We start from the raw sequence: 20,132 nt of genomic DNA, 5'->3' as shown, positions 1-20,132 counted from the left end.
GGCTTAAGGGGCATTTCATTTGCTTTCATTTGGCAAGAATCTCAACCAAGTTGCCACAAAATAGCATTTAGGAAATACAATGTCATGAGCTTCTTTAGTCCTTAATCTTTTTTCTTGTTTCTAACCAGGTTCTGAAGCATGAAGTGGAGCTAATGTCAAAAATGGCCAAGACCATTGATGGCTTCACCCAGAACCAGACACGTATGGCCGTCATCATCGATGGACTGGACGCCTGTGAGCAAGACAAAGTGCTGCAGATGTTGGACACGGTGTGTGTTTTGCACGTGTTTGTGCATGTAGCCTCATACACAATGGGTGCAGTTGAGTAATAACATCTGTCACTCAAGCAAATTTATAATTATGACACAGATTGTTGTGAAGCAGCTGCCACGTGGCCCTAACTTTCAGTGGATCTTTTACCTGTGCATACAGAGCCCACACATCTTTGTTGCAACACAGCCACCTTGTCATTCCCAGCTGCCTCAGCTTGCCTCCAAGTTTTGATTCTTCCTCCCAACTGCAGTAATAGAATTTCCTTTAGCCAAATGTTATTATTTGGTGAAGTAATCTCAGAGAAGATGGCAACCTCCTGTGTGCTAATGTAATCTTCTCATCTCTGCAAGCACCTCCCAGTCACTCTGAAATCATCTTCTGTTCAGAGAAATTCAAACACACCCCCATGAAGTCCAGTTTTTGCAGGTTACACAAATTAGTAAATTAAACATTTTTTTCTTTATTCTATTTCCTATGTGCATTAAAGATGTTGTAGAGACAGAGGTTCGCTATCCTTAGTTCAAGCCTTAGGGTGCTGGATGGGTTAACAATCCATATATGCATTTAGCACAAATTGATGTCCTGTGACACTTGGACAATGTCCCTTAGTTATTAGAATGGAAATCCCCAACACCATGTGCTGTGGACTGTCATGTCTGACAGGAGTCACAAGTTTAAAGTACTGCAGCTCTCTGTTGGCTCCAGCTGTTACATATAGCTTGAAAATCATCCAGAACATATTTTATGCAATATCAGAAAAGGTGATGTAAAAGGTCCTTTACCAACTAACCTGCAGTTCCTTTCTCATTCTAGGTGAGGGTACTATTCTCCAAAGGCCCTTTTATCTCCATCTTTGCCAGCGACCCCCATATTATCATCAAAGCTATCAACCAAAATCTTAACAGTGTGCTGAGAGACTCCAACATCAATGGCCATGACTACATGAGAAACATTGTCCATTTGCCAGTATTCCTCAACAGCAGAGGCCTTAGTACAGCGAAGAAGCTTTGCATGGCAGCCCCGAACAATGGAGAGGTGCTGTCTGCTGAAGGTAAAGGATAAGGGCTGATATACAAATTTTGGAGATTGTAGTGGAGATTTACACTTTGTTTGGGATCATGGAGTGTAGTTGTGTTGGTATAGAAACTAGTTTTTGCTTTTTTCTGGTTGTTCATTTGTCATGTTTATTGTGTCATCCCCTATTCTCTCTACAGGATGGCATGAAGACATAGATAGGAAGATATCTCAGAACAGTTTGGGTCCAGACCAGGCCAAGTTTGGCAGCAGGAACGCCCTCAACCGCCGGGTAACAGGACTTCAAGTTTATTTGTATAGGGCAATTACACATACAATGTTTTGTTGTGGTTCACAGTCCCCCAACAGTGGTTTCCTCATGCTTAGAGCTGACTGTTCCTGCAACATGAGTTGTAGGTGGAATAATTGTGATAATAATGCTAATAATAAACAAGCAGCAATAGAAATACAAGCCCAAGTCCAAGATTAGGGTTATAGTCCCAGGATAACAAGCTGTATATTGTGTATTCAGTCTAAATAGACACATACACACCCCACCCTAACCTGGAACAACCAAACCAGAAAAAACAACAATAATAACAATAACAGTTAAAATGGAATACATGTATATTGTTTACATTTCTTTTCCCACCACACCTTACCACAACACTCAAATTATCTGGGAAGATCCTAAGGTTGGAAATAATGATCCATGTCTTGACATTAATCAAACAAAATTGAAATGGACTTAGTTGGATTTAGTTCTTGAATAGAAGGGTTTGGGATGCTGCTTTCGAAAAACAATCTTCTGTCTTTTCAGCCCTCTCTCTTAAGGGTGTGGTTAGTACAGGTGTGGTATTGACAGGCAGCTCAGAGGCCAGAGGACAGGAGGAGACACAGATATAGAGAGAGAGGAGCTCGGTGTGCGGCCAAGGTTCCTAGTGTAATTGATGTAATGGCTGTTTATCCTTCCTGCTGCGTTGCCACAGCCTAATGACAAGGCCTAGCAGCAGTGGGTCCATGTGACAAAACACTGGCACCAGGTCTACTGGCAGGAGGCTAAGTGACTCCGCTGCTGTCGCTGATGCTTTCCTCCCCCCTGCGAGACCTTCCCACTATCCCCCTCCCACTCTTGTTTGTTTGTTTGTCTGACATTTGTTTGTACCTCGGGTTTATCTAGTACCCTCAATTATTGGTGTTGGCCCTTTTATTTGCCCTCCACTCTTGGCAGGAGGGCCCTTTTTCTACAAGTGGAGATTAAAATGAGGGCAAGAGGGGAAAATGAATTACTGCCTCTCCATTTTCATGTGACTTCTCAAGTTGTGGATGACATTATGATTATCTCTACCATCCTTTTTCCATTTATTAGAATTACACAAACCAAGTAAAATAATGACCTGAAACTCAGCATTCACCTCAGTTTCAGTTTTTTCACCTAATTATTAAGGTATATATCAGCAAGGACAATATCACAAAATCAAGAATAAAGCTGTAAAAATGACTGTAATTGAAAAGTCTTTATTGTTGACCTCTGACTGACTGGTGGCCATATGTTTCATCTCTCAGAGAAAGAGGTCATGAGACTGGCATTAAAACTTCAAAGTCAACCAAAAGCCTCTCCTTGGCTCATGACCATGGCAGCTGTCTGGTATCATCACAGATGTTCTCCGGTAGATTTGTGTCACTAGCTTTCCTGTGTGTCATGACTGTTCAGCTTTGGACAGTGGCTCTTTGATTTGTATTTACAGTCACAGAGAATTATATGTTTTTCACATGGGGGCATGATGTTAAAGACGATGACTGTGTAGAGGAAAAATTGTTTCTCTAAACATAGTTAATAGGTAATTTCTTTTACTCTTTCTCTCTTTCGCTGCATATTTAAACTTTTAATCTTTGATGTGTAATCTTGACAGTTACTAAATACTACATATATGTGATGTATGATGATGTTAAAATAACACACTTCATATTATTGCTAATTGCTATTATAATAATATTATAGAATTCGAAAAAATTGTCCCACAAATGTCTAACTTAGCTGGGTGTAAGTAGTGTTTAACATGAACTGCGTTGGAGTCTGTCCATTTATTCCTCAAATAATCCAAGCCTAGTGACCTGACCATCACATGTTGACCTTGCTGTGCCTGCTGTCCTGCCTCATGATGCACAGCTTGCAGTATTGATGATGCATAAGATCCCCTGGCAGGGTCAAGACTCATGTTATGCTTCTGTTTATCTTGAGTTTTCAGTTAGACTCTAGATATTGCATTTTTAAGAAATAGCTCACAAAAAAGCAGTCCTGGTTCTTGTCAATATTTTCATATTATATTTTAATATCAAAATATCAATATTATATTGATATTCATCAGCATCACACATTGTCACGTAATGTTTGGTGTCATGCTTAGGCAGCACCAGTTACACTGAAATGACAAGTAAGACAAGAAATATGGTGAATTAAAAATGTACTTAATGCTAACTTGACTTTCTTTTGCTCATTGTGCATTTGCTATCTGTTTAGGACACATACCGACGTCGCCAGATGCAGCGGTCCATCACCAGACAAATGTCCTTTGACCTGACCAAGCTGCTGGTGACCGAGGACTGGTTCAGTGACATTAGCCCACAGACCATGAGAAGGCTGCTCAACATTGTTTCTATCACAGGTTAAAAAAAGACAAAAATGCTCCCTGTTCCAACAAGTTGTTTAGCTTTATTTGATCATGTTATCAGAAAATATCAGAGGATTTGGAGGAAGAGAGAACTACATTCCTAGACCAAAAGGGGTTAACATAGGTGCAGAGGTGGTGTACTTGAACAGGCATTTAATGATGGGTATGTTTTTACTTTAAAGCTTGAACTTATATTTAAATTAAAATAAGAATATATGGTTAACTAATTATTCAATAGCAACAACTCCAAGCAGCAGTTTAAGAAGTAGACATTTTGATGCTGATCAACTTGACCGGCTGATTGGTTTGCAAGATGTGAACCATAAAATGTTACACACATCAAATATACTGTACATTCAGTGTACCAGATGCTTTCAGGAGGAGACAGCAGGTCATACGACTGTTTCTGTTTTTATCATATCAATGATATTTTAACTTGAATATATTATTAACTGACCGCGATTAAGAGTAGACTACTGACCTCTAAAGCCACAACTTCTCTGCACCATGTTTGACAGGTCGTCTGTTGCGGGCCAATCAGATCGTCTTCAACTGGGATCGGCTGGCATCATGGATCAACCTGACAGAAGAGTGGCCGTACAGGACATCATGGATTATCCTTTTTCTGGAAGAGACTGATGGAGTGTCTGACCAGGTTGCTCTCAAGACCATTTATGAGAGGTACACACACACACACGCACATAGACAAATAAATAAACAATGTACAATGTTGATCTGTATTTTCCTTTTCTTTTTTAGTTTTTTTTTTTTTATTATTCTTTCTTACCTTACTTTGCTTCTTTTTTTGTCTTTACCTTCCTCTCTTTTTTACTTTGGGAGCAGTGTTGGGCAAATTGAGAATACCTTTAACACAAAATAAGTTTAAGTGTGAGTAGTAAAAACTCCTACTTTTATGTTATATTGATTGTCAGTTTTGTATTTGTATGTTTATGCATGTGTCACTTGTTTTAATGTTTGTATCGTGCTTTCTGTTCACACCTGGACAGTATTGAATGCTCTGTCTGCTTGGCAAATAAATTTTATTTTGGATTAGGTCAAAGCATTCAGGCACATGACATGAGTAACACTAAATCTTCCCTCAGTGTTGAAGTAAATGAAGAATCTAAATATCCATTGTTCCCTCTGTGAAATACTAATACAAGTTTGTTGAACCAGCAGGTGGCAGTAGATAATCTTGTTTTCTGTGTGGGTTACATGAGTGCACAGATTCTGCCAGTGGCTGTGAGTGCGATGCTAATTGGCAACTGACAGACAGATTTTGTAATTGATCATAATGCACGAGGCGACTGATGTCTGTATTATAGCCTGGGCGTCTGTAGATTCACGAAGGGACACATTTCCCTTAAACTGGAAAAGAGATAGTTTAAACTCCAATACATTTGTTTGAGCAGTAAGGGGAACATCTCGTTTATGCTTGTGTTTACAATATGAATGTTTAGGACTTTTTGTGTTGCGTCATAGATGCTTTTAGGTATGCGCACTGTAGACAAGAGAAGGCCGACACAGGCTGACTTGCTGGGTTTGGATGCTGTTGTGCATCAGTTGTTGGCCTTTAAAGGTTGCACTCTGTCACAATACACTACCGCCCACGACTCCTGCAGCAGGGAAGTGTCACTGACAGTTATTGTCACCCAGTCAGCCAGCTAGATTCAGTAGACAACCCTCCCTCCCCCATCTCAAAGACAAACCACTGCCTCATTAGACTAGGTTTTTGCTGTTAGCTTTTCAAAAGACAATAGACATTACCTTCCATTTATTGGTGGGTTTGTTGGTGTTACACAGGATCTGTACAGTATGCGGGGTAGACGTCATATTAAATGGGTGGAATCATAATCTGTCTGTAACTCAATTATTTTGCTGGTTATTATTTTGTTTGGCTATTGTTAAAAGCAAGAACATTTTTCCCAACACTTCCTTTTTTCTATATATTTATTATGTTTAAGTATAGTGGATACCTAAATGAGATGTCCATACTTAACAATCATTGTGTAAAATATGTATGCCATAAAATTAAGCAGTGTTTCTACATCTAACAAAGGTTCTGGGTTCAAGTCCTTTTTACCACACCATAAATTTGTGCTTACTCTGCTCATTAGACTTAATATAGCCATCATCTTGTTCCTGACCAACGGTCCTGTCTTTCTTTATCTTCCTCCGCACTGGTTGTCTTTCCAAATGGCTGCTCTGTTCCGCAGTGGCTGTCCGAGAAGCGGCCTTAATGATGATGACAGGAAGCCTCAAACAGGCTAAACACAACGCCTTGCCTAGAGGCCTTATCTCTTGAGCTAATCTTCCCCTGATAAGACTCAGGCCTCTGTCTGTGTATCTTTTTCTGTCCCTCTGCACTTTTCTTCCTCTTTCTTATGATCTGTGGCTCTTTAGATCCCTTTTTTGTTTTAGATGAATTATTTGGTCTTTATCCTTTAGCAATGGATGACCACTTGACTGACCTCGTAGAACCCCAGGAACCTTATTCCAACTTTCTGTCTGCTTGAAATATTGATACATCTTTTTGCTTTCCTTTTCTGCAATTTATATGAATATACACATGCACAGCATCTCACACATGTCACACTTTTTTGTAGCTTTGACTAGTCGACTATTTCCTGTATGATATGTATTTTTCATCTTTTTATTTCATTCTTTTGCCACAAAACCAACGTGGTTCAGCCTATTCGCTTGTTGTTTGTGCTTTGGCATGCATGCATGTGTATGAGTTATTGTGCTCAGCCATTTTTACACAGCGGAACTGCACATCCCCTGAGCGTTACTAAGTGAATATATTAGTGGTGAAGTGAACGTGGGGGTGAGTCAGCCCCTTATAGGTCAACTGTCGCCGTGCATCTCAGTCACAAGGCTGCATGCTCTCGCTCTCCTTTCCCCTTTGTATGGCTTGCTACACACTACACAGTGCATTAGAAAAATTACATATTGTAAATCTTAGTATGTACTCTATAAACTACATAGGTAATGCACAAAATATGTTTCTATCTCAGTCATTAAAAATAAAATACAGATTTGATCCTTGCCTCGGGTCTTTTAATTGCAGCTCAGTGCCAGAAGACAGTTTGAATTTAGATCATAAGCCCTACCTAGGCTGTTAAATTAAGACCAAATTAACATATACAGTACACTACTAAACCACATGGAAATGTGTGGATAACATAGAGTGCCTCACAGTGATAAAAGTGACAGCTGCACTTTATGGCATGTACCTGTACTCCTAAAAAGAGAGGGGGAAAAAAAATAGAAACACCTGCCCACCTTCCGTCATATCTCACACAAACACACACTTTCAAAATTGCTGAAAGCTGTTTTTAGCAACCTGCTTGGCTCGAACAAGCGTCCATGAAGGGCAGTGGAGTGTCACTGTAGAACATAATGTGGAAAAAAATGTGTAATGCTAATTCCCATAGCAGGAGTGGGCCAGTACAGCCTTCTTAATCTGATGGAGAATGTGTAATCGGTTAATAACCTCAGCAGTTTCTATCATTAACAAAAAGAACACAGGCTGCCCAGACTAAAGGTAGTGGGGAAAGAACTGTATAACAAAGATGGCAGTGTCTAGAGGCGATATTGGCTCAAAGCAAAGCGCAGCTTACACAGGCATACACACACCAAGTATAGTTTATTAGTTTTGGTGTTTGTTTGACTGGGGGAAACAGGGAAAACTACAACCTACACCAAGCTGACGTCATTACCTGCCCAGTACTGACAAAAACTATAGATAACAATAGAAGAAATGTTATGGACCGGCCTCTGTATTTGTAACCATCAAATCCATGTTTCAAATGCTGTTTTACCATCTCCAGCACATTGAATTCGGAGTATGCAACCTTGCGATTATCACTTTCAGCTAAAACATTACCTTCTTTTCAGCATTGTCTCTTCTCAGGAGTCTTGTTCTTTGTTTGAGCTTCTATTACAAGCTTAATGACTATAGCTAACCTAGCTCTCTTCTGCTCTTCATGGTTATTGCTTTAAAGCAGCCCTGCCATTTCCCCAAGACTGTTAATGGGTTTTTGTATGTTTATTTCCTTGAGGTTGTTTAGACTCATTACATTACATTTAGCTATTTTGTGGAAACTCTTCTGTAAAGTGACTACATATCAGTGAGCACGTTTGGCTACAGGATTATGTTCACGACTCTCCTGTCTCCTCCGACCTTTACTACTTACTTTATTTACTGCACATCCACATTATCTTTGATAACAAGGAACTGTAACATACATTAAACAGCTCGGTCAATCACGTTAATGTCCTGGGTCCATGGGGCTATGATCTCTTTTATGTCTGGATAGACTTTCTATGATCAGTAGGCATACTATAATAAGTGATTCAAGTCACTAAGGATTTATTTTTATGTAATTGTTTGTCTGTAGTGATTTGTTTGAAAGTGAAGTGGTTCTAGGTTAAAGGGTTGGATCTAAAGATATATGGGGGCGGACCCCTCTGAGAGTTTATTCCTGGACGCCCAGATCCCGTTTTCAGCTGTAGAAAAAAAGTGTCACTGGTCCACTGAGCAGGTTCCTGCACTGCTCTGACATCTGGTGCCCTGTCTGTGCCAGGATGCCCCTGCCGCACTCAGGAGTGCGTTTCTGGCACTGCACCTGAATCTTCTGTTCATTACACACACCCACACACACATACACACAAACTATGCATGTATAGACACACACGTAGACATAGATGTTGTGGTAAAATGCCTGCATGTTGTAAATACAATGAACACACACACACACACACACAAACAATTTGCCACTACAAGCTTTTGTGATTGAACTTATTAATGCATACAACTTTAATCACATGTACATTAAATCCTGTGTGGGTGCTACACATGCAACGCACACTCATACACACATTTTTACATGCAAACACACATACACATATACACCTTGCTCTCACACCAGTGCAAGAACATATGCCACCCCAACTCCTCTGAGAATCAGTGTAATTAATCAGACCCTGAGATGCAGGCTGTGTTCAACACACATATGCACGCGCGCACGTTCACACAGCGCAGGAAGCAGAACGTAGCAGACAAATTGTTGTCAGGTAAGGAAGTAGCATTTAAAATGGCTGCTTCTTGCAGTGTCCCTTCGTTTAGTTTGTATGTATGTGAACCAAACTGCTGCTACACTTCTACTTGTGTTTTTTATATTACATCTTGTGAAGAATAAACTGTTCCTCTCTTCCTCTCTGTTTTGTTAACCTGACCCTGCATGTACGCACCGAACAATCCCCCTTTCTGAGATGCGAGTAGAGGAAGACACTTCTCGGACACTTAAAAACTTTTTTCTGCTTGCACTAATCGCACTCTGAATGAATATGTAGCCAGGCAATTCAGTCTTAATTAGAGGGACTCTTATCCCAAGTACTAAAACATTAAGATGACACTCTCTTCATTCAGGATTACTTTAATTGGCACAATTATTGTAATTTGGTCGCAATTATGTTCTGTGATAAAAGTGCGGTTCCAAAGCTGATGTGGGTGATTCCCTTTATGTGGAATTTTTTAATAAGCTCTTAAAGATGTGGATGTAAAAATGATGGCAAGATCCTATTCTTTTCTTATGATGAATACTTTTGAACTTGTCCTGCCCTCAGATGAAAACTCTTGATTCTTTTCCATGCAGCCTATTGTTCATGTGAATTCCTGTCACTTTTGTGATAGTTTCTATAATCTACATGCAAAGCAAACGATCAAAAATAGTTTTTCTCTCTTTCACTGTCCCCCGAGGGAGCCCATTGTCCCTGTGCTAAATCCCATCAGGAGAGATATCAATGAAAGACGAAGTGAAAGTGGTTATTTGATCAGTCATTGCATTGCTATTTGCCAAGATGCCTGAAAACGTGACTGAATTTGTGTGAAGGCTCCTATGTCTCAATGGAGCTCCATCATTGATAGTACACCAGCTTTGAGTCTACACACCAGTGTGCTGACAGAGCACCCCCATGATGAGTAGATAAAGACAAAGACAAAAAAGAAAGTACGGTAGGCGTGAGATAAATATTGAATAGGATGAGGGTAGAAAATGATAAGAAGGGGCTCAAGGAGAGACAAAAGAGAGTCCAGTCTCATGAGTTAAAGGAAACTGAGTAAATACTGCATAGGATCAGACCAGATGCCAGCAGGATTACTGCTAGACGAATGTTAGCACTGGTGTGGTCATGTCTCAGCCATATTCAAAGCCTCAGGTGATGCTGCTGCTCCAAGAGAGATAGTCCAGGTGGTGGACACACAGATTGATGCCTACCCCCCTGGGTCCCACATGGCTGTTCTTAATAGTGAAACTAGTTCTCTGCTGATTTCCATTTGAGTATATATTTGTCTGTGTGTGTCTCTCCTGGATGCCTTGTCTCGTTCCTCCATCCCTCAGGTGTTTGGCAGTGGTGATTCATGTATGAATCAGCCACAGCCAGTTCCACCAACACCCCTGCTGGGATCTTCAAAATTTAAGAAAAACACATGGCAACCACGGCCAAACTACAGGACACACAAAGGGGTGTGTGTCTGTCTGTGTGCGTGCAAGGTGAGATTTTGATTGTGCATAGATGTCCACTTGTGGAGGCTACCACATGAGGACGGAAAGAACGACATGCAGCATTCTTTGTTCGAAAATCCTTAAAGCCCTTTTTATTTCAGCCTGTAAGCCGAGGTTGAAGGATTAGTCTAATTGGTTTGAAACAAGAGAACTGCTCTGTTCCCTTTTCTGTACAAAGCATGAAGAGTAATTTCAAATGCAATAAAAGCCTCTACTACACCTCTGACTGGCCTCTGCTCTTCAGCTGGAAAGTCGTCCATCAATGACAACAAGCTTTGACTCACATTTAAATGTGACACTGAGATGGAAGTAAGAAAGTGGAGGGCTGCGAAACAGACATGTGCCTGGTACTTTGGTATTTCTCTGGTGTTGAGCATTATCTGGCGTTGATCTCTCTCCCATTCTGCTGTTTCTTTGTGCTGGAACTGCTGTAAGGTTGGGGTCTGATTATAAATAGCACGGGGTTGCAAGAGGGTCAGCGCTGACCTTTTAAGTGGACAGCGAGATTTGCCATGGGTACACTAGATAGTTACACACACACATTTAGCCCTTAAATGACGTTAACATCTTGGCCCTTCAGGAGTTAATGGAGGTCAGGTCCTTTTAGGGTTTGTTTGTGGAAACCACACTCATGTGGCACAAAAAAAACAACTAGGCAAGAGAAGTCTAAATAAGTTGATTGGAAGAGATCTCAGGTTTCTCTTTCCACACCATCTCTGCTTACAAGGCTTTTAATTTGCTAAGGTCCTTAAGTGATGTATTTCAGGTTCTGAAGAAAATGCAGAATAATCAGGAGATCATCTTAATAATCTTTTACATGCTGCCTTTTGTCTAGCACTTTTTCTATCCTGTCAATAACTGATATTCTTCTGTCCGTTTCTCGTCGTGTCTCTGATGCATGTGGTCTGTACTCGCTGAATAGATTTTACATGTCTAACAGAATTATTCCATATGTATTATCTGCTGCAGAAGAGCACATTTTTCTCCTGATTAGCCGTCCACCCCTATTAACTCTGCATTGTACACTCTATCAACTGGCCATTGCAGCTATCAAACAACCACATGCTGACGGGATGAACTTTGTGGTGCAATTAGTTTCATAATGAACAAACTCTGCCATGGCTGTAGGATGCTCTAAACTCAAATCTTGCACATAAATCACCAAGCTGAGGTTTAATGTTTTTTAGTATTTGTCAAGAAAAAGGCCTTCGTTACTCAGTGTGGAGGGTTCAGTTAAGGTTTTTGGGGTCTGGAACAAGGAGGCTCCGTTTCGGCGCTACACATGAGTTTAATCAACATTTCAGGGAACCACTGAGTCCTAAGCCCATTTCACCGAGAGGCCGCTTGCTCCGAAGCTGCTTGGTTTTTATCAGCCTGGTGTGTTTCCCATTAGCATGCTTGTCTCTGTGGTTTGCTTTGGGATGCACAGGTCCAGCATAGTACAAGAGAGTTTCAATTATTGGACTAAACTTTGCCACGAGTATGTACAGTATGGAAAGCAGATTCTGCCACAAGTTGGCAGTGCCCATTGCCAAGACAAGGAGACCAGAAAGACACAGACAGAGAGGAAAGGAGAGACACAGAGTGTCCACATTACTAGTAGCATTTGATTCAAATCAAGGAAATACGTCTGGATTTTAAGGAGACAAAGTACATGGCGTCATCTAAAGTGAAAACATATTTTTTCTCTCCCTCTCTGCCTTTGGGGTGGTGGAGGGCTTGGCAGCTTTCGCTGTAACAATAACCTCTCTCAGCATTGATGCTGTGAGTCCACACGCCAGCATGCTGGTCTGTCTGCCTGCTCACTGTTTTCCCAGAGAGAGCCTCACTAGTTTCATCCGTGTGCTTGGCAGACACTGTGCCAGCAGCTCTGATATTACTCTGACCAGCACAGGAATGTGCCGGACCTGGTTCTGGTTAACTTCTTCACCCACACATTGTTGTACTGGTCATACAGTGTCTAACGCTGAAACTCTCGAGCCTCCCAAACACAATATGCACAGCCGTTTGTCTGCTCTGCAGGCATCTGTCTCTGTCTTTGGGCCCCTTTATGGAAATGTTTGGCAGCGAGACCACCTCTTTGTAGCGTGTGTGCGCATGTCATCCGTAAGCACAGAGGGCAGCTGTAAAGCAAAGTCAAGTGGCACATTCATACTTTCAGTGCCCAGCGAGAGGACAGAAGGGATAGAGAGATGAATTCTGCTCATTCCCGTCAGCTGCAGTGTGTGGGAGGTTGAGAGGAGAAGAAAGGCTATGCTCCAGTCAGCTTTGGGACCTATTAGCATTTGGATAAGCTCAGAAAACTCCCAGTGGCTACACCACACAGAGAGTAGCTGGGCCTAAGTGCCTGTACTACTGCAGCTATAAGCTGAGTCCTGTCAATGGGCCTATTGTGGTGGAATGGCTGCCGGGATGCCTGACGGCCTTTATCTCACTCATCCTTGGCCTGCTTGAAAGTAGCACGCCGGTTTCCTTGGCGCTCAAACCCAAGCATCCATCTTGTCATTTGGCAACTGATTGCTGATAAGAATGGCTTTGTTCTTTTTGTCCGTATCGTCTGTTCACTGTGAGGATGACTAAGTCTGAAGTGATTTGTGTCAATTGCTTAATGCCAAGACCAACAAATCATCATTAGTTAATAGTTAAGTTAAAATAGTTAATCCTCATGAAACTCTTTACTCTGTAATATGCAATTCAACATATGGGCCATTATCAGCTGTCAGTTAATCATTGTTCAAGTAACTCTGTTTTGATTCTCTTGCGTGTCTATACTGCTTCCTATTAATTGATTGGTGTCCTCCAATTTAACCAATGATCTAGCAAGGCTAGGGTTGAGTGCAGGCTTCACTTTGTGTTTGTTTTGCGTCTCTTGCAGATATACTGTATCTAAACAGCCAGCTGAGAACATCAGCAATGGACCTCTGAGATTCTCTTGCTGAATGTCTGTACTGCTGCATGTTTTCAGTGGTACAACAGAAAGCCAGAGCAAACATGCAGGTCAGCGAAATATGGGCAATTGTAGCTAGTTTCTTGGATGCAGTTGACGTTAGATGGGATGTGTTGGTTGAATGCTGAATATGCATGTAGCACATGACTCAGTTTCAGTTGTAATTACTACCTGGTATATGAGCAAATAATTATTCAGATTTGAATAGATGCATTAAATATTAGGAATCTCTAGTAGCTTAAGATATCTGTCTGATATCTCTACAAGTTTTATTTAATTATTTTTGTTGATGCTCAGTTTTGGCACAGAACTTGTAATCTGCGTGGTTGAGCTATGTTAGATGGTCCTATAAAAAGACTCCTAAGATTCCTTAGAAAGTCTTTGGAGGGTGTTCCCTCTATAACAAACGGAAGTGCTCTGTGTGTGTTTGTGTGTGTGAGAGAGAGAGAGAAAATGTCACTGGCTCCTGTTGGTCTGTGTCTGCAGACTCACAAATAAACAGCAGTAAGCCAGCTGGAAATGGGGGAAAAGCACAGGCTTCTCTTAGTCTATATACGGGTTAATACAGTTCATGGGAAAAGGAACCAAACACCCGCACACATACTGTACTTGTGATTCCACATGCGCAGAAGAGCACACACTGCACTCTCCTGCTGTGCCCTTGAATTTCCCCATCTTCACTGCCCAGGTGTCTGTGGTGGACATTACACAGTTGTTTTTGTCTGTGTTGTTTCAGTCAACACTGGTGTTGCTCACTGGTGCTGCTTATGCATGTGCAGGTAACATCTCTGCCATCAGAGTCCCACATCCTTCCCCAGCAAAGATCACATGAATAAGGTTCATCTGAGTGCCAACAGGGAGCTTCTTTGACCTTTTGGGTCTGGTTAAAGGTTCTAATGAAAGAAAACACTAAGAGAGCTTTGTCCATTGGAGCCCTTGTGTGCCTCTGCTTCTTCCACACTCACGGGTTATTCTCTCTTCATTCAGTCCAAATGTGTCTGTCTTGGCAGCTGGGTGAGGACAGTGTGGTTGAAGCGACCCACCTAACACATAGGACTGGGATGTATACAAGTGGATCATAGATTAGCACTTCAGAAATTTAATGATTTGTCACTTTTAAGTAGCATTTAAAAAAGCCTTCTAGGACACCTCTGTATTTGATTAGAGACATCTTTTAATCAAAAAGCTTGTGCAGGTTTAAATCTATGACCTTTTATTCATCACCATCCATCTGCCTAAAATGACATGTAATGTTTATAAGGGTGACCATGTCTCAGTTGGTAGGGCAGTCGGCACTTGTCTACCCCAGGGTTCCCCCGATTCCTGGCCACTTGTCCCTGGACAAGTCACTGAACCCCGAATCCTTGGAACCTCAAGTTCCAAATAATTTCCCAGAGGGCATTAAAAAAGTATTTATTATTATTATTATTATTAATCAGTTTGTGTAGGAGTTTGAGCTAACATTGAAATAAAGTGATAAGTACAGTGTGCTTAAAAGGTCTTGTTTTTATCCACCAAGAGCATGTCTGCTCTGACAAGGGACATTTCAGTCAGTATGTTAACTGGATTAAGTTAGCTGATAGTTTGGATTATTTGCTAACAGTGTGCTGTGTTGAGCTCTGGCCAGATGCTGACCTCACCCTGACTTAGATAGTATGCTGCAGCAATGGTACTAGTCATTCAATCAAGTAACAGAGAAGCCTGCCTGTGTTCCCTCTAAAAAACAGATCAAGCCCAGGGAAAAACCCAACTCATCAGCCTGTGTCCTCACCAGAGCGTGCCAGTACACAGACTGGGTGATATATGGGGCATAGGATGAGTCAGGGTTGATCTGAGAGGAGAGAAGGTGAAGCAGGATGTAGGGAGAGTTAAGCATCTACTGAGAAAATGATGAAGGGTTCGGATGAGAAATGGAGGCAGAGATGAGAAAAATGTCTGCTCCCCTCTGGAGTCTCCTCATTCATCTGATAAGAGCCGCACATTCTGGTGATGAATGGCCAGTGTCATAAGTCACTCAGAGTTTCATATTTTCATGTCTGAATGATGGGATTAACAAGATGTAGTGATAGCTCTGGGTTGTTGCTGTTTGCATCCCTTGTAGCCAAGTACATTATCCTTGATTAAACTGATATCTCTTTTAACCTTGTGCACCTGAAATAGAATTTCCATCCTCATACAGTAACACTTCACTACTACTATTCATAGTCAGTGTTCATCATTTTAGAGGTGCTGCTGCCACTTCTAAACCACTGGTTTAAGCTTTAGTTTATGCTATACAGTGGCAGAGTCATAGATTTTTAAATGTAATATTCCATAAACTGGAACATTCTTCATACACAGTATTTACTTAAAGCTTGTGATAACAAACAGCATGTTAACTGTAGCAGCGCATCATGACGTGCTTCCGTCTTCTGCTTGCTAAATTACCCTGATTGTCATCTTCTCAGGTTTCCTCCTCTGCTGAGAAAAGATAACATCCCTCGCTCTATCTGTCCTCAAACATCCCCCCTTTCACTCTCTTGCCTTCTCTAAATCCAGTTATCTCTCTGCTCTCATGATGATGATGACGGTTGTGTATCTCTTCAATCTTAACAGTACAGTTTGCTATTTCCTCTTTTCCTTTTTTTTAATCAGAATGTGATGCTTGCATTTACTGCTGTGAATGCATTAGTCAGAACATAGTGTAAACAAACACTATGTTATGGTGACATTTTTGTGTCAAATGTTAACATGGTTGCAGACTTTATTCTATTTCATCTTCTTGGTAACCATTTGGTTTTCCACAGAAAAGATCAGAAGATGCATGTCAGCGTATTTTATTTATATTTCCAACTTACTACATTTGAGAAAAATTGTGTCAATATAAAAAATTATTCATGTCATCATCATTACCTCTACATTTTTGACGTTTCTCTTTTTTGCTCTGTAGAATCTCCAAGAACATCCCCACCACTAAGGACGTGGAGCCTCTGCTCGAGATTGATGGAGACATCCGCAGCTTTGAGGTCTTCCTCTCCTCCAGGACACCTGTGCTCACTGCCAGAGATGTGGAGATGTTCCTGCCATGTACTGTCAACCTGGATCCCAAACTGAGGGAGATCATAGCAGGTTCATAAACACACAGACACTATTTTGGGCATATGTGCGAAAATCTGGAGGAAAATACATTTTCAGTTTGGTATAGAATCACTTACAGTGTCACTTGGTCAAAGTGCTGTCTAACATCTCATGCTAAGTTATTTTCATGTGCCAGCGACATCTGTGATTTTCATGAACATGGTATCTCAGGTAGTGCTTGAGGGAATTTCTTTACATCTGGCAAAAACGTCCACTTACTCACTGATGAACTAATTAGAACAGCAGTCTGGACAGACATGCATGTAAGCAGCAATTTGACCAACACCCTTGATGTAGTCAGAAATGTTCTCATACATTTCTTTTACATCATAATATGCTGTATGTGCATATATGTTTGTTTGTTTGTAGGCATTAGTCATACGGTTGTGTAAAGTACATGAAATGATGTACTTACAATAGAAATAAATAGAGAAACAGAGAACTATCCTTTTTGTGATGTAGTGAAATTCAGTGCCAGCTCATTTGGCAGTGACATTACTCATAACATTGCAAGAAAGGTCTGCTCTAAAATCACCCACTGCAGGGGCTCTCAGAAACTCACAGCTTGCTTCTCATTTCCGAACAATCAAATGTCGAACAGGTTTCCACTACAGCACTGTGGGATCAGGACAATATTTTCACTCACTCTCACTATCACCAATCTGCCCATAGTGCTGCACCAAATTTAACAGTTTATAGTTACAGTGACGTAACACTGTAAGCCAGAGTGGCTCTGTACTTTTTCTACTGTGCGTCAGCGCCCATTCAGCCTGTACAGGAGTGTCAATGATGCCTGGTGTGAAGCTGCTGCATCATAGTGTTATGTGACCACAGAAAACACATGCACACACACGCAGTCACACACAAGACTGTTCCACGAAGCCAAGGTTGAGTCATGAAATGCGCAGCTGACCAAGCACTTCAATCAGATGTCCAGTCTGGCTACACATACCTCCTTTCCTAGCTGTGTGTGTACTGCATGCATCCATGAAACATGTGCTTATTTGTTCAAAGCCTCACGTGTCCCCATGAAGCGGAAGGTAACCAATGCTCATACACAGTCATCCTGCTCCTTTCACTCCCCCCATGGCCAGTTGGTACTTGGTGCCCAGTGTCCTGTGGTCAGCCAGTGGGCAGTGCTGTCAATGATACCCGCCCATGAGCCTGACTCACATCATAAGGCCCCCATTGTGTTCACAGGCTGGATTGGGTCTCACTCAGTGTGTCATTCAGCAGCCACTTGTATAACCAGGAGACATTCTGGTGCCTGCTTCTGTTTCTGGTTCTTACTTTCTTGCCAGCCACACAGAGCCACTCTGTTCTGTCTCTGGGCTTATTTAACTTTAATTTGGGAGGTTTCAACGAATTTCCCTAGTCAGCTCCTGCTCGACTCCTCTCAAAGTCAGATTGATTTACAACTGCGCCAAAGCACTTACGAGACAGTGCCTAAGAGTTCACATGGTTTGCTTTGTTTACTGTTTATAACGGTTAAATTATTTTTTCGGGGACAGTAAGAGGCTGCATGTGCCAGAGTCATCACGTGGCTGGTATAAAATTTTGAAAACAAAGAATATCAGCACGCCTGCTGGTTTGTGAGCAAACAGAGTATTAGAAATCAATGTGAGAATGGAATTCACAGTTGAAGGTCGTTGCAATCGTAACATCTGCGCTTGTTTTCTCTCCAACATTTAGTCGTTTGTCTGTCTTCTATTTTGGATACAGAGAAAATATTCAGGAAGAACGTTCGTGTTGTATCCCCTACAGTGTTTGAAGAATCAAGGAATTTTGCTCTTTTGTGCGTTGATATTGTTTGATATGTATTTTTCTCTGTGGATTCACAACTGTCTAAAGTCTCTGGAGATGATGAAATAAAGCAAAATTATTGATGCGTGGGTGGATCTGAAGGGTCTTTATAGTCATCGCCAAGACATGATCATCAGCATCGCAGATAAACAGTTCCTTCTTTCCTGCTCTTATTCTATTTTCCCCCCGGCTCTGTCTTCTCTTAGATGTGCGTGCGGCCAGGGAGCAGATGCACATGGGAGGAGTGACCTATCCCACGCTGCCCGTACAAGAGGCAGTGCCCCGTCCCCATTCAGGTTATGGCCAGCAGTCTGCTGCCTGCTCCCCTTCAGGCTCGTTCCCTGGATCCCTGCCCCCTCAGCCCCACAGTGCCTACTTCAGCGGGATGACTGGCCCTCAACACCCGTTTTACAACCGGGTGAGAAAGAACAGGGAGTCACTGGCTGCTCTCTTGCAGTGACAGTAGAAACAGCAGTTAGCATAGAAGTAGTGTAAGAACCTCACTTCAAGTTAGCAATGTTGTCTTTCCCCACTACATTTTTCATATGAATTCCTGTACTCCCTAATATGATTTTATGATTTTCATTTTGTTTTTACCCCCTCTCCTCTCCCCATCCTTCTCCATATTCCTTCCCTTGTAGCCTTATTTCCCCCATCATGTGTATCACCTGCCACGGCATTACTCCCACCATCTCCCCTCCTCATCCTTCCGCCCTTCCATTAAACCACCTGGTCAACATAAGGAGACCAATGGACTTGTAAGTAAAGTAGTAGTGTGCACTTATCATGTGCTTTCACCTTGCACTTGAGCAGGTTTACGACTCATTGCTGTGGTTATATTATGCAATAATATTTTCTGTGTGATTAGGATGATTGAATTCTAAGTAGCCGTTATGCCCATGATTCACTCTGTCTCCAGTAAAAAGGTTTCATCTTCATCTAAATTACTTCAAAGTTTAACATGAATACAAGGGAGATTTACTTTCATATTATTAAACTCACAAAGAGTCAGGCGCAGGATATAGTGCTACTATATGACTCAATGTTCAGTATATACCGTCAGGTCCATTGTGTTGATGTACTCTACACCACAAAGTCTGACATCCTTTTCTTTTACACGTCTCCTCTCTCTCCTGCCTCTTTCCTCCATCCCTCTGTCTCCCTCTCTTCAGTGTGATATATATTTTATCTTTACACCTCCTGATGATTATATTTTCACCCTGTTTCCCTGTCCAGTTCCTGACACTGGTGGGGCTATTTCCCAGTTTTTGAGGCCAAATGAAAGGTTATTCCATACATTGCGCCATCAGAAACTCGACTGTCATTAGCTGCACTCTCTATATACAATTCTTGTCTGCATTTTATGTCCATGTCAGGATGTTATTGCAGAAGATGCCAGAGAAGGTCTCCCCTCCAGTCCCACTGACACCTCTATGGTAACCCTGAATTAGCAAACATATTAGCACAAACAATGCACATATAGTCATGTACTTGTGCAGGATGGATATGAAAATATGTGCTTAGTTCTTGATTACCTGCCTGTTGACCTGATAAACCTAATTTGTTGATTATTGTGTTGCATGCACAAAATTTACACCTGCATGTTTGACAGACTACTTATTCTTTTGTTGTTAAAAAAAACTATACAAAAAATAGCACACTAAATGAAGTTAAGTCAAAGTAGAGCAGCAGTAGAAGTCAATGTCATTTTAATATAAATGGACATGAACGTCCCAC

At 41.5% G+C, this 20,132-nt stretch overlaps 1 protein-coding gene across 2 annotated transcripts in view; it reads left to right on the top strand.

Annotated features, from left to right (window-relative positions):
* kidins220a (kinase D-interacting substrate 220a) overlaps nucleotides 1-20,132 on the top strand; it is a 39,132-nt gene that overhangs the window by 12,277 nt on the left and 6,723 nt on the right. For both annotated transcript variants that reach the window (XM_026339308.1, XM_026339309.1), the window contains 8 exons: nucleotides 129-269; nucleotides 1,087-1,324; nucleotides 1,488-1,579; nucleotides 3,809-3,953; nucleotides 4,478-4,640; nucleotides 16,405-16,583; nucleotides 18,602-18,813; nucleotides 19,037-19,153. In XM_026339308.1, coding sequence (XP_026195093.1) covers nucleotides 129-269; nucleotides 1,087-1,324; nucleotides 1,488-1,579; nucleotides 3,809-3,953; nucleotides 4,478-4,640; nucleotides 16,405-16,583; nucleotides 18,602-18,813; nucleotides 19,037-19,153 — 1,287 coding nt within the window. The remainder of the gene's footprint in view (nucleotides 1-128; nucleotides 270-1,086; nucleotides 1,325-1,487; nucleotides 1,580-3,808; nucleotides 3,954-4,477; nucleotides 4,641-16,404; nucleotides 16,584-18,601; nucleotides 18,814-19,036; nucleotides 19,154-20,132) is intronic.

The sequence above is a fragment of the Anabas testudineus genome, chromosome 22 (assembly GCF_900324465.2).
Source record: "Anabas testudineus chromosome 22, fAnaTes1.2, whole genome shotgun sequence".
Lineage (NCBI taxonomy): Eukaryota > Metazoa > Chordata > Actinopteri > Anabantiformes > Anabantidae > Anabas > Anabas testudineus.
The sequence above is the reverse complement of the archived record's forward strand: the minus strand, read 5'-3'. Positions and strand labels throughout refer to the sequence as shown.